At 35.7% G+C, this 16,213-nt stretch overlaps 1 protein-coding gene across 1 annotated transcript in view; it reads left to right on the top strand.

The window, feature by feature from the left end:
* Positions 1-6,538: 6,538 nt before the first annotated feature.
* Positions 6,539-16,213, top strand: part of LOC148948244 (protein lethal(2)essential for life) — an 83,491-nt gene continuing 73,816 nt past the window's right edge. The window contains exon 1 of the mRNA XM_089094242.1: positions 6,539-6,756. Coding sequence (XP_088950368.1) covers positions 6,569-6,756 — 188 coding nt within the window. The 5' untranslated portion in view covers positions 6,539-6,568. The remainder of the gene's footprint in view (positions 6,757-16,213) is intronic.

The raw sequence follows: 16,213 nt of genomic DNA, 5'->3' as shown, positions 1-16,213 counted from the left end.
TTCTTCCCTGGATTCGCCATAAATTCACTTCCGAAATGTTCCAACTCAAGCATTTCAGTGATACAAATTCCAAATAAAATTAAAAAAATTAAGTGAATGTAACTGTGACAAGGTAAATCGCAAGAAAATACTACTGCAATTTTCAAACTCTTGCATTTCAATGACAGAAATTCAAAATGAACTATAAAGAATCAAGAGAATGTAACTGTGACATGGTAAACCATTATGTGACTAGGTTAACAACTACATAGCACTACTGAAATATTCAAACTCTTGCATCTTAATGAAAGAAATGTTTTTTTAGTGCAGTGGGTTTTTACTAGTAGTAGTAATTTCGTGTTTTTGCAAGCCGTTCATACTATACTTTAAATGCATTCAGATAATTCCTTGAAAAAAAAAAATAGCCGTGACTACCTCAGATATGGGCTTTTCAAGTGATGAATAGTTTATATCGCAGGGGGCTAGGTTATAAACTATATTCTAAGAATATCTGGACTCTTTGAGTAATAGGAGCATTAAAAAAGCTAACGAACTTTATTTGAAATCAAAACAATACTGCTTTTAGAAACGAACATTCACAGACCAATTGGAAATTTAGCATAACAACACTATAGGATGCTTCCTTGCATTGTTTAACTGAGCATAGCGTCTCACATCTGTTCCTTTAAATAGAAGTGAATGTCTATCTTGTTCTTGTGTTTTTATAAGCATCCTTATCTGTTTTCTTGTAACACTTGAATCTTCAAAAATGTGCATGGGGGTATGTACATGATGTATTTTGCTTTGACTCACATTGCTGTCAGAGGTGACATCCAACTTTGCTCACTTTTGCTTGGGGGTTTGATCAACATCTTTCTAAAATGAAATTATTGTCAATTTTCTCAGTAGGTAGATTGCAAGCACAAAGACCTAAATTTCAAGCTACTTAAAGACATAAAGAAAAGAGCGGAAGTCTTAGATGGATGCTAAACCCAGCATATTTTCATTATGATACTCTCTACATTAAAACGTTTTATACTTTTAAAAAAGCTTCCTATTTTAATCAAACAATACGTCGCTTAATTTGGTCAAATTGGCCTTCAAAACATAATTTAATTTTCAATTGCAAAACTAATTTTTATTCATTGTTTGTTATTAATACTTAGTCTTAGGAAAACTTCATAACCACATATAGAGTTACAACACAATGATGCTGAAATAAATAGAAAAGGCCAAGGTTAAATTTTCACAGACTCAACTGAAATAAAAAGTAAATTATTTAAGATTAAAAGAAAACAAAATCTTCCCTGGCTTTTTCTTTAAGAAACTATTTTTAAAATAAACGACTCTAAAGTTTTAAACTTTTAGTAGCTTAAATTACGGACCGTCTAAAGGCAGTCTACAAACCTGGCCCAAGCATATTTTTAATATGATACTCTCTAAATTAAAATATTTTATACTATTAAAAAAGCTTCCTGTTTTAATTAAACAATACGTCTCTTAATTTGGTGAAATTGGCCGCCAAAACATAATTTAATTTTCAAATGCAAAACTATTTTTTACTCATTTATTGTTTTTAATACATAGTCTTAGAAAAAATTCATAACCACATATAGAGTTACAATACAATGATGTTGAAATAAATAGAAAAAGCCAAGGTTAAATTTTCACAGACTCAACTGAAATAAAAAGTAAATTCTTGAAGATTACAAGAAAACTAAATCTTCCCTTGCCTTTTCGTGAAGCAACGAATTGTTCAATACACGACTCTATAGTTTTAGACTTTTAGTAGCTTAAATTACGGACCGTCTATAGACAGTCTATAAACCTGGCCCAAGCATATTTTTAATATGATACTCTCTAAATTAAATCATTTTATACTTTATAAAGCTTCCTATTTTAATTAAAAATTACATCTCTTAATTTGGTAATATTAGTCAAATAAGATAATTTAATTTTCAATTGCTAAACTATTTTTTTTTTACTCATTTTTTGTTATTAATACATAGTCCTAGGAAAAATTCATAACCAAATATGGACTTAAAACCCAAAGATGCTGAAATAAATAGAAAAGGCCAAGGTTAAACTTTCATAAACCCGACTTAAATTAGCAGTAAGTTCTTGAAGATTACAAGAAAACCAAATCTGCTCTTGCATTTTCGTGAAGCAACGATCTGTTCAAAACAAAACTCTATATTTTTAGACTTTGAGTAGCTTAAATTACGGACCGTCTATAGGGAGTCTATAAGCCTGGCCCAATGCCGACTAAGGTTCTTAATGTATTTCACATCTTGAATTGAATATTTTATGTTATTAAATTTATAGCTATGTTCACTATAATATCCCATTGCCTATTGCGTCAAGTGTCAAAAATGGCTTAGATCACTCACAGTGGTTGCTACTCAAGGAAGAATTTGAATAACCCCTTTATACTGACCTTTTCTACAAAATATGTTTTTCAAAGAAAGGTAAACAATTCCATTAAACAAAAATTAAGCAAAAATAAAATCAAATAATCTACCAAACATGAAACTACCACTAATTAGCATCTATAAATAAATGAAACCCAAACTGAAAAGCAATTACAATAAATAATCGAGCAAAACTCAAAACGAGCCTTTTCGGCCGTTTACGATCGTTTATAGCACCAGGCTGAAATTGGTCCTAGATGAAGATGTTAATACAAATCAGGGGCTAATTTTAACCTTGTATTATTACAGAATATGGCCCAAAACCAGTTGCTGTGACTTGTTTTTCCATTTAATAGTTTGCATACAAATCTTCCTTTTCCCTTTTATGAAGATCTCGATGGAGGGGAGGATTGCTCATGTAGCCCTCTCCTAATGTACGCTACCGCCTACAAACAATACAGGAAAAAAAATCTTTTTAAATTACGACTGATAAAAGAAGTGACTTTGGGGGTTATGATCTGGTCTAACACGTACTGGAGAAAGCGATACGGCTCAATAGTAATCCAAACTTTTAAAAACGGAATTTTGATGTCAATAAATGTATCAAAAGAATGTGTTTATAATGCTGATTCTAAATATATAAATTTTATTAAGTTTAGTATTACACATCAAAGGCTACGAGCCTGAGAATAATTTACCCGATTTTTAAAGAGGGGGGGAAGCATCCCCTAAAAGTGAATAAATTTTAATGAAAATCACACCGTCCTATTCATCTTTTTAGAAAACTCTATTACATAGATTTCAAGCTCAAATCTGCAAAAATCTGGGACTCTTTATTTTTTGCCAGAAGAAAAATACACGAATATAGAAGTTAGTTACGTAAGTTAATTTGTAATGAGATCCATTTAGCAAAAGAAAAGTAAAATTTTTATGCAAATAAAAGCTGCATTAACTAAAAAACGATCAGAATAATCCTAGTGTGGGGAGGGGGAAGGGCTTTACGAGCTTCCTTTAGGAGCATAAATTCTATTATGCTTGAATTATTGTATTGGAATACTATCACATTCTCCCCCTCCCCTGCCCTCGGAAATGTGGGAACGAAGGGTCTCTGAGCCATCCCCTTGATGCAGATGTTTTCCCTCCAAAATTGACCCCACCCTGCCCTCAGAAATGTGGGAACGAAGGGAACGTTAGATCCTATTTTAAATTGACAATACTTATCAAACATCACTAGTGTTTTATACAGATCACATATCTCATTACCCCTTTTTAAATGTTAATCAAATAATTCTGATTATATTGTCCAATTTTTTGTCTGCTTTTCAAAATGTTCGTATTTGTTTAGAATGAAGTGTTTTTTATAGCAGATACCCCCCGGGCAACTGAACCCCCCCATGTAACTGAACCCCTGTATAACCAAAACCCCGTACAACTGAACCTCGACCCCATTGCTACTCGTGCTACTCGACCCCATTTAACTAATCCCCATGTAACTGAATCCGCATGTAACTGAACCCTCGTGCAAGTCAACCCTCGTGCAACTCAACTCCCTCAAAACACTTTTCAGCCATTTCTTGTTAATTTTTTTATTTCTAAACTATTTAAAATTGACAACACTGTGCAAATCATCACTTGTGTATTATACAGTAGACATTCATTCCATCTCCTCCAAAACACTTTTCAGTCATTTCTTGTTAAAATTATCCAACCACTAATTACCCCTTTTTTCTCGACCTTCAAATGTTCCTTTAGTACCTACGCAATTAGATCACCCAGTTAACACTAAGATGTAAATTGAGTAAGCCTCTCGCAATAACGAACCAAACCAGATTATACCCCCATAACCAGATTAATAAATAGCGGTCACACTAACTTGATTAGTAACTTAATTCAGATATAGTACGAATGGACTTTCAGTCCTACATTCACGGGTTTCTGCAAAGTGCTATGGGCTTCATTGAAAAAATACCAGTTTAAAAAAAAAAAAAAAAAAAAACATGTATCCATGAGTTTGACCTCCAAAAAATGGGTGTCATAATAGAAATCCTGTCTGCCAACCCCAGCAAGCAAATAGCATAGTCCTATGGCAGCAAGCAAATAACATAGAAATTCCTATGGCAGCAAGCAAATAGCATAGTCCTATGGCAGCACGCAAATAACATAGAAATACCTATGGCAGCAAGCAAATAGCATAGTCCTATGGCAGCACGCAAATAACATAGAAATTCCTATGGCAGCAAGCAAATAGCATAGTCCTATGGCAGCAAGCAAATAACATAGAAATTCCTATGGCAGCAAGCAAATAGCATAGTCCTATGGCAGCAAGCAAATTCCATAGTCCTATGGCAGCAAGCAAATAACATAGAAATTCCTATGGCAGCAAGCAAATTCCTTCCTATGGCAGCAAGCAAATTCCATAGATGGTTACTACTTATATTCATATATTTTTAATACGTACATTAGAGGGTTCACCCCCTAGTCAATACCTTGCTCTTTAAGCTAAAGTTCAAATTTTTTCCAATTCTTTAAAAATGACCCCTTAGTCACAAATGTCGTTAATTAGAATAAATAGCTCTTATGAAAGTACTAAATAATCTTTGGCTTAAAGAGCGAGGTATTGACTAGGGGGTGAACCCTCTAATATACGTAATGTTTTATGTCGTTTTAAGTTTTGATGTTGCTCCTTACTTTCAGTTGAAAAACTTGTTTTTTTATATATATATAATTTCTCATCTTTTTTAAATAATGCTGGGAAATCCGGCGCGCCCTTCATAGCAATGTCCCTTCTCCCATGAAAACTTCCTTCATGGAAAGATCCTCCCACATAACCCCCGAACCCCCCCCCCACTACCAGAAAAAATCACCCCCCCCCCCCGAAAACGTCTGTATACTTTCCGATAAAGTTCATAACTTTCAGCCCTCCCCCCGGGGAGTTCGGGGGATTAAATCATCCTAAAAGACATAGTTATCATATTTTCGACCTTGCTGACCAAAATGGCTACCTCAAAATTTTGTTCGGGTGACTTTGGGAAAAAATGAGCGTGGGAGGGGGCATAGTTGCCCTCCATTTTTTTGTCACTTAAAAGGGCACTAGAACTTTCAATTTTCGTTCGAATGAGCCCTTCCATGATATTCTAGGACCACTGGGTCGATACGATCACCCCTGGGAAAAAAAAACAAACAAAAAAACAAGTAAACACGCATCCGTGATCTTTCTTCTTGCAAAAAAAATGCAAAATTCCACATTTTTGTAGATATGAGCTTGAAACCTCTGCAGTAGGGTTCTCTGATACGCTGAATATGATGGTGTGATTTTCATTAAGGTACTTGATGAAACTTATATATTTGAAATCACCATTAAAATCTGATTCTTTTGATGTATCTATTGGTATCAAAATTTCGTTTTCTACAGTTTCTGTTACCATTGAGCCGGGTCGCTCCTTACTTGCAGTTCGTTATCACGAACTGTTTGATTTCTTCAGAAGAGCGGTACTTGTGTCTTATAGCCACCACACTCAAGTTCCGTCGAGAAGTGAATTCTGGTTAATGCTAATGAAGTAAAACAAAATATGATGAAAATATAACACTTTATCAACAAAATTAGGAAAACTACAACAAAGAATTATGGAAGGGGGTCCCCCAGACTGCATCATATTAAATACGTAGCCTAAACTAACCTAACCACAATTTAGTTTCCTACCGAGCAGAAGCTGATATTGTCTAGTATAAAGATCATGAAAACTGGTTATTGGCTCATGTTCGTGATACAAGATTTTGAGTGTGGTGGCTATAAGACAAAAGTATCAGAAGAGCCCTTAAACTGTCTTTTTCCCATTAATAGTTTATCAACACTGGGGGGGGGCGAATTTACTCTTTATTTTACATGTATATGCGTATTATGTAAGGTTTTAGATTCTCGTGTTCTTTTTCTTTCTTCCTCCGTCCCTTCACTGTTGTGTTTGACGGGTTATCAATAAATTAAATAAAATTAAATGCAGAAATAAGATATATAGTTTGTCTCGGAGACTTTGGCTGGAATTGTTTCGTCCATTTTCTGTTTATATCTGCCCACCACCGAGTCTCCGAAATTCTGGCGCAGGCTACCACAGCACAAAATAGATTCCAGAACTGAAAAGTAATTCGAGAATCAGTCACTGTGCGGAACTTGATTAATCAATATGGATAAAAGAATTCCAATTCGACTCGGAGATTTCAGTGTGATCGATACCGAATTTAATTCGATAAGAGAGAGATTTGATCAGGAAATGAGGAAAATGGAAGATGAAATGGGGAAATTCAGATCAGAGCTGATGACTAGAGAATCACCGGTTTTTAGTCGCGGAATGCCGAGTGTTGCAAATTCTAAGTAAGTCAATCCTACCCTTTCCCATATTAACAATTAAAGGGTAAAATTGGCAAAGCTCATCAGGGGGGGGGGGTGATATGGGCATTATAGCGTTGGCCGAGCGAAAAAACCAAAGGGGAGCCCAGGTTTCGTTAATGTCCCACCCAAACAGTAATTCTCTATCCGCCCCTGCTCATCTGCGCGTATTTCTGGAATTAGCTAAGTTCAAAAGGAGAGAATTCAAAAGTTTCTTAAGATTGCAGATTTCATAAGGGGAGCAAGGGCGTACTTTGCTATTGGGCAGGGAGGCAACTGACCCTCCCAGACCTCGCTTTACCCCCAGGCCCCAGTTCTCCCCCGCTGAAATTAAGTTTCTTCAAAAATCTTGTCAAAACTAAGATAAGTCTGCACAATTCAAGTATCCACAGAACCGGGTCAGTTTTCTTTAGTGTATTTTTACCTTTATAATATTATATGGCTCATTTTTCAGTTTTCACTGTCATTTTCACTTGATTTGGGAAAAATGGCTCCAAATTTGCCACCCCCCTCAGGATTTTGACGAAATTACGCCACTGAAGGGGAGTAGCATATAGGAACAGGTAAAGTTGTAGTTGTAGGCTTGCTTTTATCCTCGAAAGTAGTTGTGTAAGGGGACTGAAACTTTCAGATATGGATCTAGGACCTTAAATTTACCCTAGGAGTATGTTCCTAAGTTATTATCTCTACCATTTCCATATTTCTAGGGCTTAGAAGATTGCATAGATGGCAGGTTTTTAGTAACACAAATTTGAAAAAAATTATCGAAATTTGGGCATTTCAGTCTCTAGTTTACCTCCCCCCCCCCTTCAATGGTCAAATATATAGCCGAAATTATTTATTCTCAATGAGTTTTCCACACGCTACTCTTCTCTTCAAATTAATCTAACGGTATCAAACAACGGAAAAAATTCACAGAGGAGAATTTATGATTTGGGACAAACATTTGGCCATTATGAGAAATAATATGTGATAATTTTTTAAAAGTAGTTTTCCAAATTTTGCCTCCAATTTAACTGAACCCTAGCACCCCTCTCTAACGCTGGGATATTACCATAGACTATATCCAAAATTGGTAGATTTGTGTTGTTGTTGTTGCTAATTTCTTTTTTATTGACGTTATGAACCATCTGTTAAGACGTTATGACGTTTTTTATTGTTATGACGTTTTTATTGACGTTATGAACGTTATGAACCATGAAAAATATGTTAAAAAGGATTTATGCAAAGCAGTAAAATCGGTGAAATATTTACATTTACGGAGTATTCAGATAGCTAAGAAAAAAAAAAATTACCTCTAGAATCAGAATTTCATCCCGAATTCAAATAAGACATTAGTTTCCGTCGCAAATTCAATTTTAACCTAACTCACCCTAATACCCAAATATAACCTTGCCCATATTATATATTTCCCATGCATTTATTAATTCTCGATTTTGTCACTGTCGATTTAGTTTGCGTGTAAACCGGCTTTAGCTATTCTAGAGGTAAGATTTGTGGGGAGGGGGCTAAACTGAAAGCAAATCTGAAGATTCATTGAATAAAAATTTTCTGGATGTATCGAAGTAATTGTTATAATCCCACCCTTGGGTGTGTGCTTGGGCAGTTTATATCAATGTATTTTGGCTGTCTGAGTTTTTTTTTTATCTATTTTCGTAGTTCATTTGAGCTATTTCCATTAGGACTTCAAAAAATAGTGACATTTTTTTTTGTTAGGAAAATTTAGATGTTTGTACTTTTACGATTAGCGTATGGATGGAGTGAAACGGAATTGAGTAAAAGGGGATGTGAAAAGAGATGTTGGCTTTTAAGGCATTTTGGCTTGGATACGAGTATCGAGAATTTTAAATTGGTTTCTTTTGTCTAACAAAAGACAAGGAAAAATCACCGTCATCGTTATTACCACCGTATATACATTTATATATACAAATTATATTATATATAATTTATATACAGTGGTCATTACATAGGCGACGTGGGCTTCAGAAAAATGTTAGTTTTAGGAAAGTTTCAGCAAAAATGTAATTTGAAACAAACCAAATTCGTATAGAAATCAAATATTCTCAAGAAAAGTCCTAATACATTTTCTTTAATTCGATTATAATTTTTTCTAATCGTGGCTGCGAAATGTCCGCAAAATGCATGTGTGGCAGGGTGAAAATTAACATTGCTTTGACACGGGCAAGAAAAACTCGTAAAACATTTCTGACTAAGTTGAGAATTTTTTTCAAAATTCTTCAGTATTCTTTACCCCCCGCCTCCTATGGTAAATAATGGTTACCAATAACGTGTCACCATAATTTTAACTGAAATCTACCCTTTTCAGTATGAATTAAAACATTGTTTTAGTGTAATCCTTTATAATCAGTATCTTGAACAAATAGGAATAATATCATATCTTAGCTCCTCCGCCGAAATACACATGAAATCCTCGAAATAAAATTTGACTGTACTACTAGTTGCAAAACTAAAAACTCAATTAATTAACATTTGTAAGTTGAACAGAAAACGATTTACCACGTTGCGCATGTCATTGTGCTCGATACATCACCAGTCAAATTTTTTCGTTTCAATTCTCAGGATTTATGCAAACATTATAAAGCATAAGAAAATACGGACTTTTCATTGCAAAGATTTGCGCAAAAATCATTTGATTAGGAAAAGGGAAAATGTTATATAAAGAAAAATAAATGAAGACTTGACAGACATAAACTATACGATGAGGGATGATTTATCTTAATCTTCTGTGCAAATGCCCCACCCCCGAATTGGCGCCACCGCCTTCTAAAGATCAGACCTATACGCCTATAATTACGAAGTATTGAACCAGACAAGGGAAGAACGATGGTACGCAAAGTTATACCTACATGCGGGGGGCGGGGGTAGGGGTAGGAGACTCCACCCTAATGGTCTGGTTAAAAAAAACGTTGACCTCCCCTCGTCACCCCCTCCTCTCCCTCATATTACACAGTGCCGACGAGGGTTTCGTAAAACAGGTGTTTGACGATGGGGAAATTGCCTAAAAGTTGATTTTCATTTGCAGTTAATCCTTTTGTTGCAAGGACATAGGAAAAACGCACTTCGTTTTTTTTCTACAATATAAGCGAAGGGGTAGACAACAGGAAATATATATCAGTTAAGTTATATTTCGGTTTTGGAGCTTAAGAAACAGGGAGCGGGGGCTCCCACAGAAGTTTTATTTTTTTGTGGTGCGCTAAACCCCCAACGAATTTCTGTAGAGGGAAGACAAAGATATGAAAATACTTTTTTTTTACCGAACAAGTGTCACATTTTTAATGAATATTCAGGAATACTGACCAATTCGTTTATTTTTATTTGCTAATGAAAATGAAGAATTCCATTTTGACCCTCCTTCATGAGTGTCCCTGACATGACCTTGCTGAGAGGCAAGGTCTGAGGGATTACAATCTTTCGCACCTTTTCCATTACCTTTTGTGTGTGACAAATAGTGCACAAGCGCATTGATTATTATCAAGGGATTACCGACTTTCATAAATAACGTACACCAGGTAGTGCGTGCCTATCGTGGCGGAACAGTGCCAGTCATCGCGGGGACTGTGCCACGCTTGGCACACGTGGCGCTCTGAGACGTACACAATACGGGAGACCCCTCCTTTATTACAATAGCGGTACTTCTACTTGTGTATTATAGCGACCCCAAATAAGTTCTTGATCTGAGTAGAACCGGTTTCTCTGACCGCAATCGGTTATAATTAGCTTTGTCTCCATGAGAAAAACTACGATACTAGTATATTTTAACTGAATAAAGGTGGTTAGGGTAAGTTAGGCTAGGTATTTGATATAATACGTTTTGGGCGGCCTGATTTCCATTATTTTCTTCTGTGGTTTCCATAATTTTGTTAATAAGTCTTATATTTTCATCAACATAAAATGTGATGTGTAAAATTGTGGGTGTTAACAGGGCGTGGCATGAAACTCGGAATGCTGTGTTAAGTCATGTCTTCCTTCGCCCCAGCAATTAGCTTTGTTTTTGTTCATCCATTACGTCACAAGTTGTATCTCCTCTTTTTCTTCCTTGATGAATTCTGTAATGTTTTGTGTGACTAGTTTCTCAAACTGACAATTTCTTTTCCTTTATAAGGTATTGCCTGAAGGACAAAAGCTAGTAAGTGCATCGATGTTGTTGCTTTGTTAAACACAGTTACGTCAGTGTGTTAAGACTCGTTTTGGGTTTTCATATGCTTGAATGTGCGTTTCTCATATTTTTACATAAAATACATGTATTTTCTTGGTACTGTTCCATTAGCTGTAAAACACGCGAGATATTGTATAGCGAACATGATAAAAGAAACTAGTCAAGCAGGTTCTTTCAACGGAGAATTCCTATGCTGAGCATTGCAAACAGGGATTTCTCACTCCGTTTACAATATCTAAACTTTAGTTTTTTGGGGTTGAAGAGGCAAGAAAAGGTACCCAGGTTAGGTTGCGTATTTAATATGCTCTACCCACACCCCCTTAATGTGCAAATATACAGCCGAAAATTGTTTCTAAACTGTTATATTTTTGGTGTTGTTTTCTTAGATCTTAACCCTATTTTTTATCCTATTTTGTTTTATTTCGTTAGCATTAATCAAAATTCACTTCTTGTGTGTTTTACAGCTAATAGAACAGTACCATTTTCTTTTCTTGGAAACGTTCTTCAAATTAATTTCTGAAGCAAAAGTTCTGTTTGTTTTTCTCTGCTTTTCTTTCCTGCACTTATTTTAGAGTGGCCGCACTCCGCCACACATGGTACAGTTCCACAGCGCCGGTGGCATCAGTTCACCAAATTAAGAGGGGACAAATGCATTTTCAAAATCTAAGGAGGGGACAAGTTTATCAAAAAGGCATTTTTTATTGAAATGCCCCCAAAGGGTATTTTTTCAAAATCTAGGGGCACATGCCCCTCTGTCCCCTCCCAATTGAGGTCACTGGGACAATTAAAATATATTTATTTTAGGTTTGCATTGCTGGATGAGACATATTAATGTGTTAAATGTAATATGATATATATTATAACGTAGAAGTGATACACGTAAAAGTTCATGTCAAGTTTATTGAACTTAATCGGGATAGTCCTATATTAGAGAGATTTTGCACCATATGCGTGAACTATTTTTCGTACGTAAACTACTATGCGGGTATATTTTATTTAAATATTTAATATATAGAGAGGGCCCTGGATAAATCCAACCCGGGCCCACCTTTCCCTGTGTGCGGGCCTGTTTATGGCTCAGGTAAGAATTATTGAGGAGATTTAATGATCGCTGAATAATGTCAAAATCCATTATTCAGCAATAAATAAAACTGTTACGGTCGAATACCCCTAAAATGTTTGAAAGTAATTTATTACTTGATGATAATTATTTTTCTGCCAAGGAATGCATGTTTCCGTAATTTCGCATAGCTATAAACAGAGAACAGTGTCTATATGACTAATGGCTAAATAGGCGAAATTGTCTCCATTTATTATTACATCATTGATGTTGATTTTCTCCTGTCACGCCCAAAATTAACATGCAATGTGGCAACATTCAAAATTCATCTGTAATAATATTTTGTTAAACACATGCAGAATTTCCTGCTTTCACATTAATATAGTTTTGCATTAATTTAATATTTCCTCTTATGTGTAAACTCATTTTTATATAGAAAGCATAAAAAATTATTGGCACTTGTGCATTATATCCCACACACGAAAGAAGTCAAGTTTGGTTAATGCTAATGAAATAAAATAAAATAGGATGAAAATATAATAGTTTAGAAACAAATTTGGGATATATATTGGCACATTAGGGGGTGGGGTAAAGCATAGCACATATTAAACACGTAACCTAACCTAGGTACCTCCGCTCCCCCCCCTAAACCCCAAAAAACAACAGTTTAAATATTGTAAACGCAATAAAAAATCACGCTTTGTGATCCATTTATCCATTGCGAATACCCGATTGACTGGTTTCCTGTAGTATATCCTTATACAGCCTATAGCGCTGTGTAGGATATAATGCACAAGTATCAAATTATTTTCGTTATTATTGTCACTCAATCAATTTATTCAACCGATAAATTCACAATAAAAAACACTTCAACATAGACTCCCCCGTAAGGCTCTATGGCCAGGGAAAAAACAGGGGAGAAACGAAAATGAATCAAATATATTAAAAAAACATATTTTCAACTTAATACATTCACACCTTTAAGACACTCAACATAAGAGAAAGAAAAATATAATGATTACAAAACTCAAACCGGATAAGTTTTAAATATTTCCAATTGTATATTTGAAACCAAGCCACGAGATGCTGAGCTCAAGTCAAACACCCTCCACGACAGAAATTTCTAACCCAGCTCAATAGTCCATCCTGTGAGAAAAGATACAGAGAAAATAAAAGGATAAAAAGAATAAGAAAAACTTAATAAACTTAAGTCCTCAAGACATTAAAGAAATTTCTTAAGATTCTTTTGAAAGTACCAAACGAGTGGCATTCTTGGGTTTTTGATTGTTACTGCTGGTTCCGTCAAGAAAATTTCAATGATATTTTAAGTAGCCCCCACTTGACACGCACCCACGTGGTGGCGGGAGGGCTTGATGACTCTTATTATTTCCATTGGAAATCTATAGGTATTTACAATTTTACGCTGTTTCCTATATGTTTCAAATGCTTTGCCTTTACCTTTTTTATTTGCCCCTCCCCCGTAAAACGTGCTTCCAAATGCGCCATGATTGTTAACATCTTGAATATTATCGCGGTTAATTACTAATTCTATTTATCATTCCAACAGAATATGCTTTCTACTGCCAATCAGGGGTGATCCAAGGGGTGGTTTTAGGGGCACGTGCCCCCTAGATTGTAAAAAGTTACATTAATTACAGGGTTGGAAGAGCCAAAAATACCGATGATAGAGCTACGTTTAATCCGTGCCCCCTCCCCCCACAAATATTAACAATTTACCGCCCCTGTTGGTAAAGTATGCATCGCCAATTCGGGGATTCTTTTCAAAATTGACATGAATTAATATTATCTGTATTTTCTTCCAGCGATAATTTTACTTGTTGATTATAGTTAACATTGCAACAGATAGCCTAAATATTTAGGCTAAGTTACTTGAAAACTTTTCCACGGAGGGGAGACCCAAAGACTTTACCTTAAGGTCTATCTTTTTTACGCTTCCACGGGAAGAGAGTTTGTTGGACCAGTCTTGGGATGCAGGAATTTTTTCGGGGGAGGTCCTATATTAAAAAAAAATGGGAAGGGCCGTCAATAATAATGAAAACTAATTATATATGACAGTTTGTAAAAGAACTGCCCAAAAATTCAATAAAGTTGAGGATTTCGGGGGGGGGGGCTTGGTCCTGAGCCCCCTTAACGTTCGCCCCTGATTATTTTGCGGGACAGGGGAAATATATTAGCGACAAAACTTACCTTTCTTTAAGACCTCTTAAACCTTGGAGCTTGCAAACTTTGGTCATAGAGCAAACCCTTCGAGAAAGTACAGTTCTTAACAAAAACATAAGGGAGGTGAGGGGGGGGGGATTAGTCTCTGAAATTTCAAAATTTTTACTATTCACCCGTTTATCCTATCTGTTTCATATGATTTGTTTGCTTTCATCTAATTCCCCTTCCCGCTGATATAAATTTCTGCAAATATGTCTGCTTCTTACCTATTGAAGAATAGTTATGGACAGCAGAATTGACATATTGAGCTGGATGTACATATTATCTTTTGTGCTTAAGGGCTTCAGGGGCTTTCTGACTTTGTGTTCTTGTATTTATTTTAACGTTGAAAGAAGATCAGATAAGGAAGCTTATTTTTTACATTCTCCTTATGCTTATGTTCCATGTTCAGTGATGATGTATGCTTGGGATTTTGTTTTTCTGGCATTTATTCTACGCTAGATTTCTGGCTCCAATCACCTACAAGCTTAAATTTGAATTATTTTTTTTTTTTTTTTTTTTTTTTTTTTTTTTTTTTTGTTAGACGGAATTTGTACTCAAGTTATGCTTTGCTTTCATTTAGTGTTTTACGAATCAGCGGGAAACAAATGAGCCAATGTAACTGCGAGAAAACAGTATTTTCACCACTGCATAGGGAAACAGTGTTTTCAATTGCCTGATTCATGTGACGTTCAGTGCGTGAAACAGCAGATTAAAACGTTACTCAAGAGTTTTGACGTGCATACTTTAGGAAGTGCAAACACCTAAGCTGCGACTCTTTTGTGAATCTAATTAGATGGTTCTAATTTCCCGAGGAATCTTTCCTCCATATTAGTTTCCCATATTTTTGGGGGGAGCAAGACTAATTTGCAGGTGTACTGAACGAGCATAAATATTCTTTTGTCACAGATCCACACTCCGTTTCTTTCTTTTTTTTAAGGAAAGCGGCTGATATACTTTTGGGTTGGAGATGGTAGCTATGCAAAATACTATTTTGCAGGCATTTTAGCTGCTAATTAGCAGATAAATTGGTATTAGTATTTTTTTTCAGTTCAGAGGAGGGAAAGCTAAGTATTGTAATTTGCAGAGTGATTCAAGTGATTTTGGGGGATGGGATGTATATACACCGTGTATATAATGCCATTGTTACAAGGCCGTGTAAGGTAAAAGGCCGTGTAAAACCTCATAGTCCAAATAGACGGTGCTGGTCCCCATGTAATAACCCTTCAGCTAGGAGGTTTAGTGGGAGGTTGAGACCAGTCATCTTTTGCTTTCACACAACCCTCGTCAGTTGCCTCCCCCAGACTTCTTCAGGCACCTATTTAAACCTGGGAAGATTCTGGCTGAGCTCACAGAGGTTCGCCACTAACTCCCCTCCCAAACCAAATAATCGGCGACACCAGGACTCGAACCATAGCCCTGAACGACATATAAATGTAAGTTTAGGGTGATAACCACTTGGTTATACAACAGTAGAAAGGCCTCAGGAGGTCCCACGACTCACCCCTGCTGCCACCTACAACTTTTTTTTTTACATAATTTATGCATGTTTTTATGTCTGTTCGTTGTCAGTGAGAATGGAAAAACAGAATTTTTCTCACTTGAAAAAACATGAATTTTCTCACATTGATGGATGTTTTCTTGGACGATTATGGGTGTTGGTCAATTTATTTGATGTTTTTGATTGATGTCAACATCAATTTATGTCTGTTTTACGATTCGTTTTCAGTGAGAATGAAAAAAGAGGAACTTTCTCACATTTATGGATGTCAACAGCAATTTATGTCTGTTTTATGGTTCGTTGTCAGTGAGAATGAAAAAACAGGAACTTTCTCACTTTGATGGATGTCAACAGCAATTCATGTTCCTGTTTTATGTCTTAAGGCGAACCTAACCTGAAAAATTGATTTACATAATTGGCGGGGGACTTATTGATTCACGAAGGGGAATTAAGAAACAAACATGGCTTCTTTGATCTTTAGGCT

The sequence above is a fragment of the Artemia sp. Qi Xiang Cuo genome, chromosome 9, assembly GCF_049724085.1.
Source record: "Artemia sp. Qi Xiang Cuo chromosome 9, ASM4972408v1, whole genome shotgun sequence".
NCBI classification, from domain to species: Eukaryota; Metazoa; Arthropoda; class Branchiopoda; order Anostraca; family Artemiidae; genus Artemia; species Artemia sp. Qi Xiang Cuo.
Note: the sequence above shows the minus strand (reverse complement) of the source record. Positions and strands in the feature narration are given on the sequence as shown.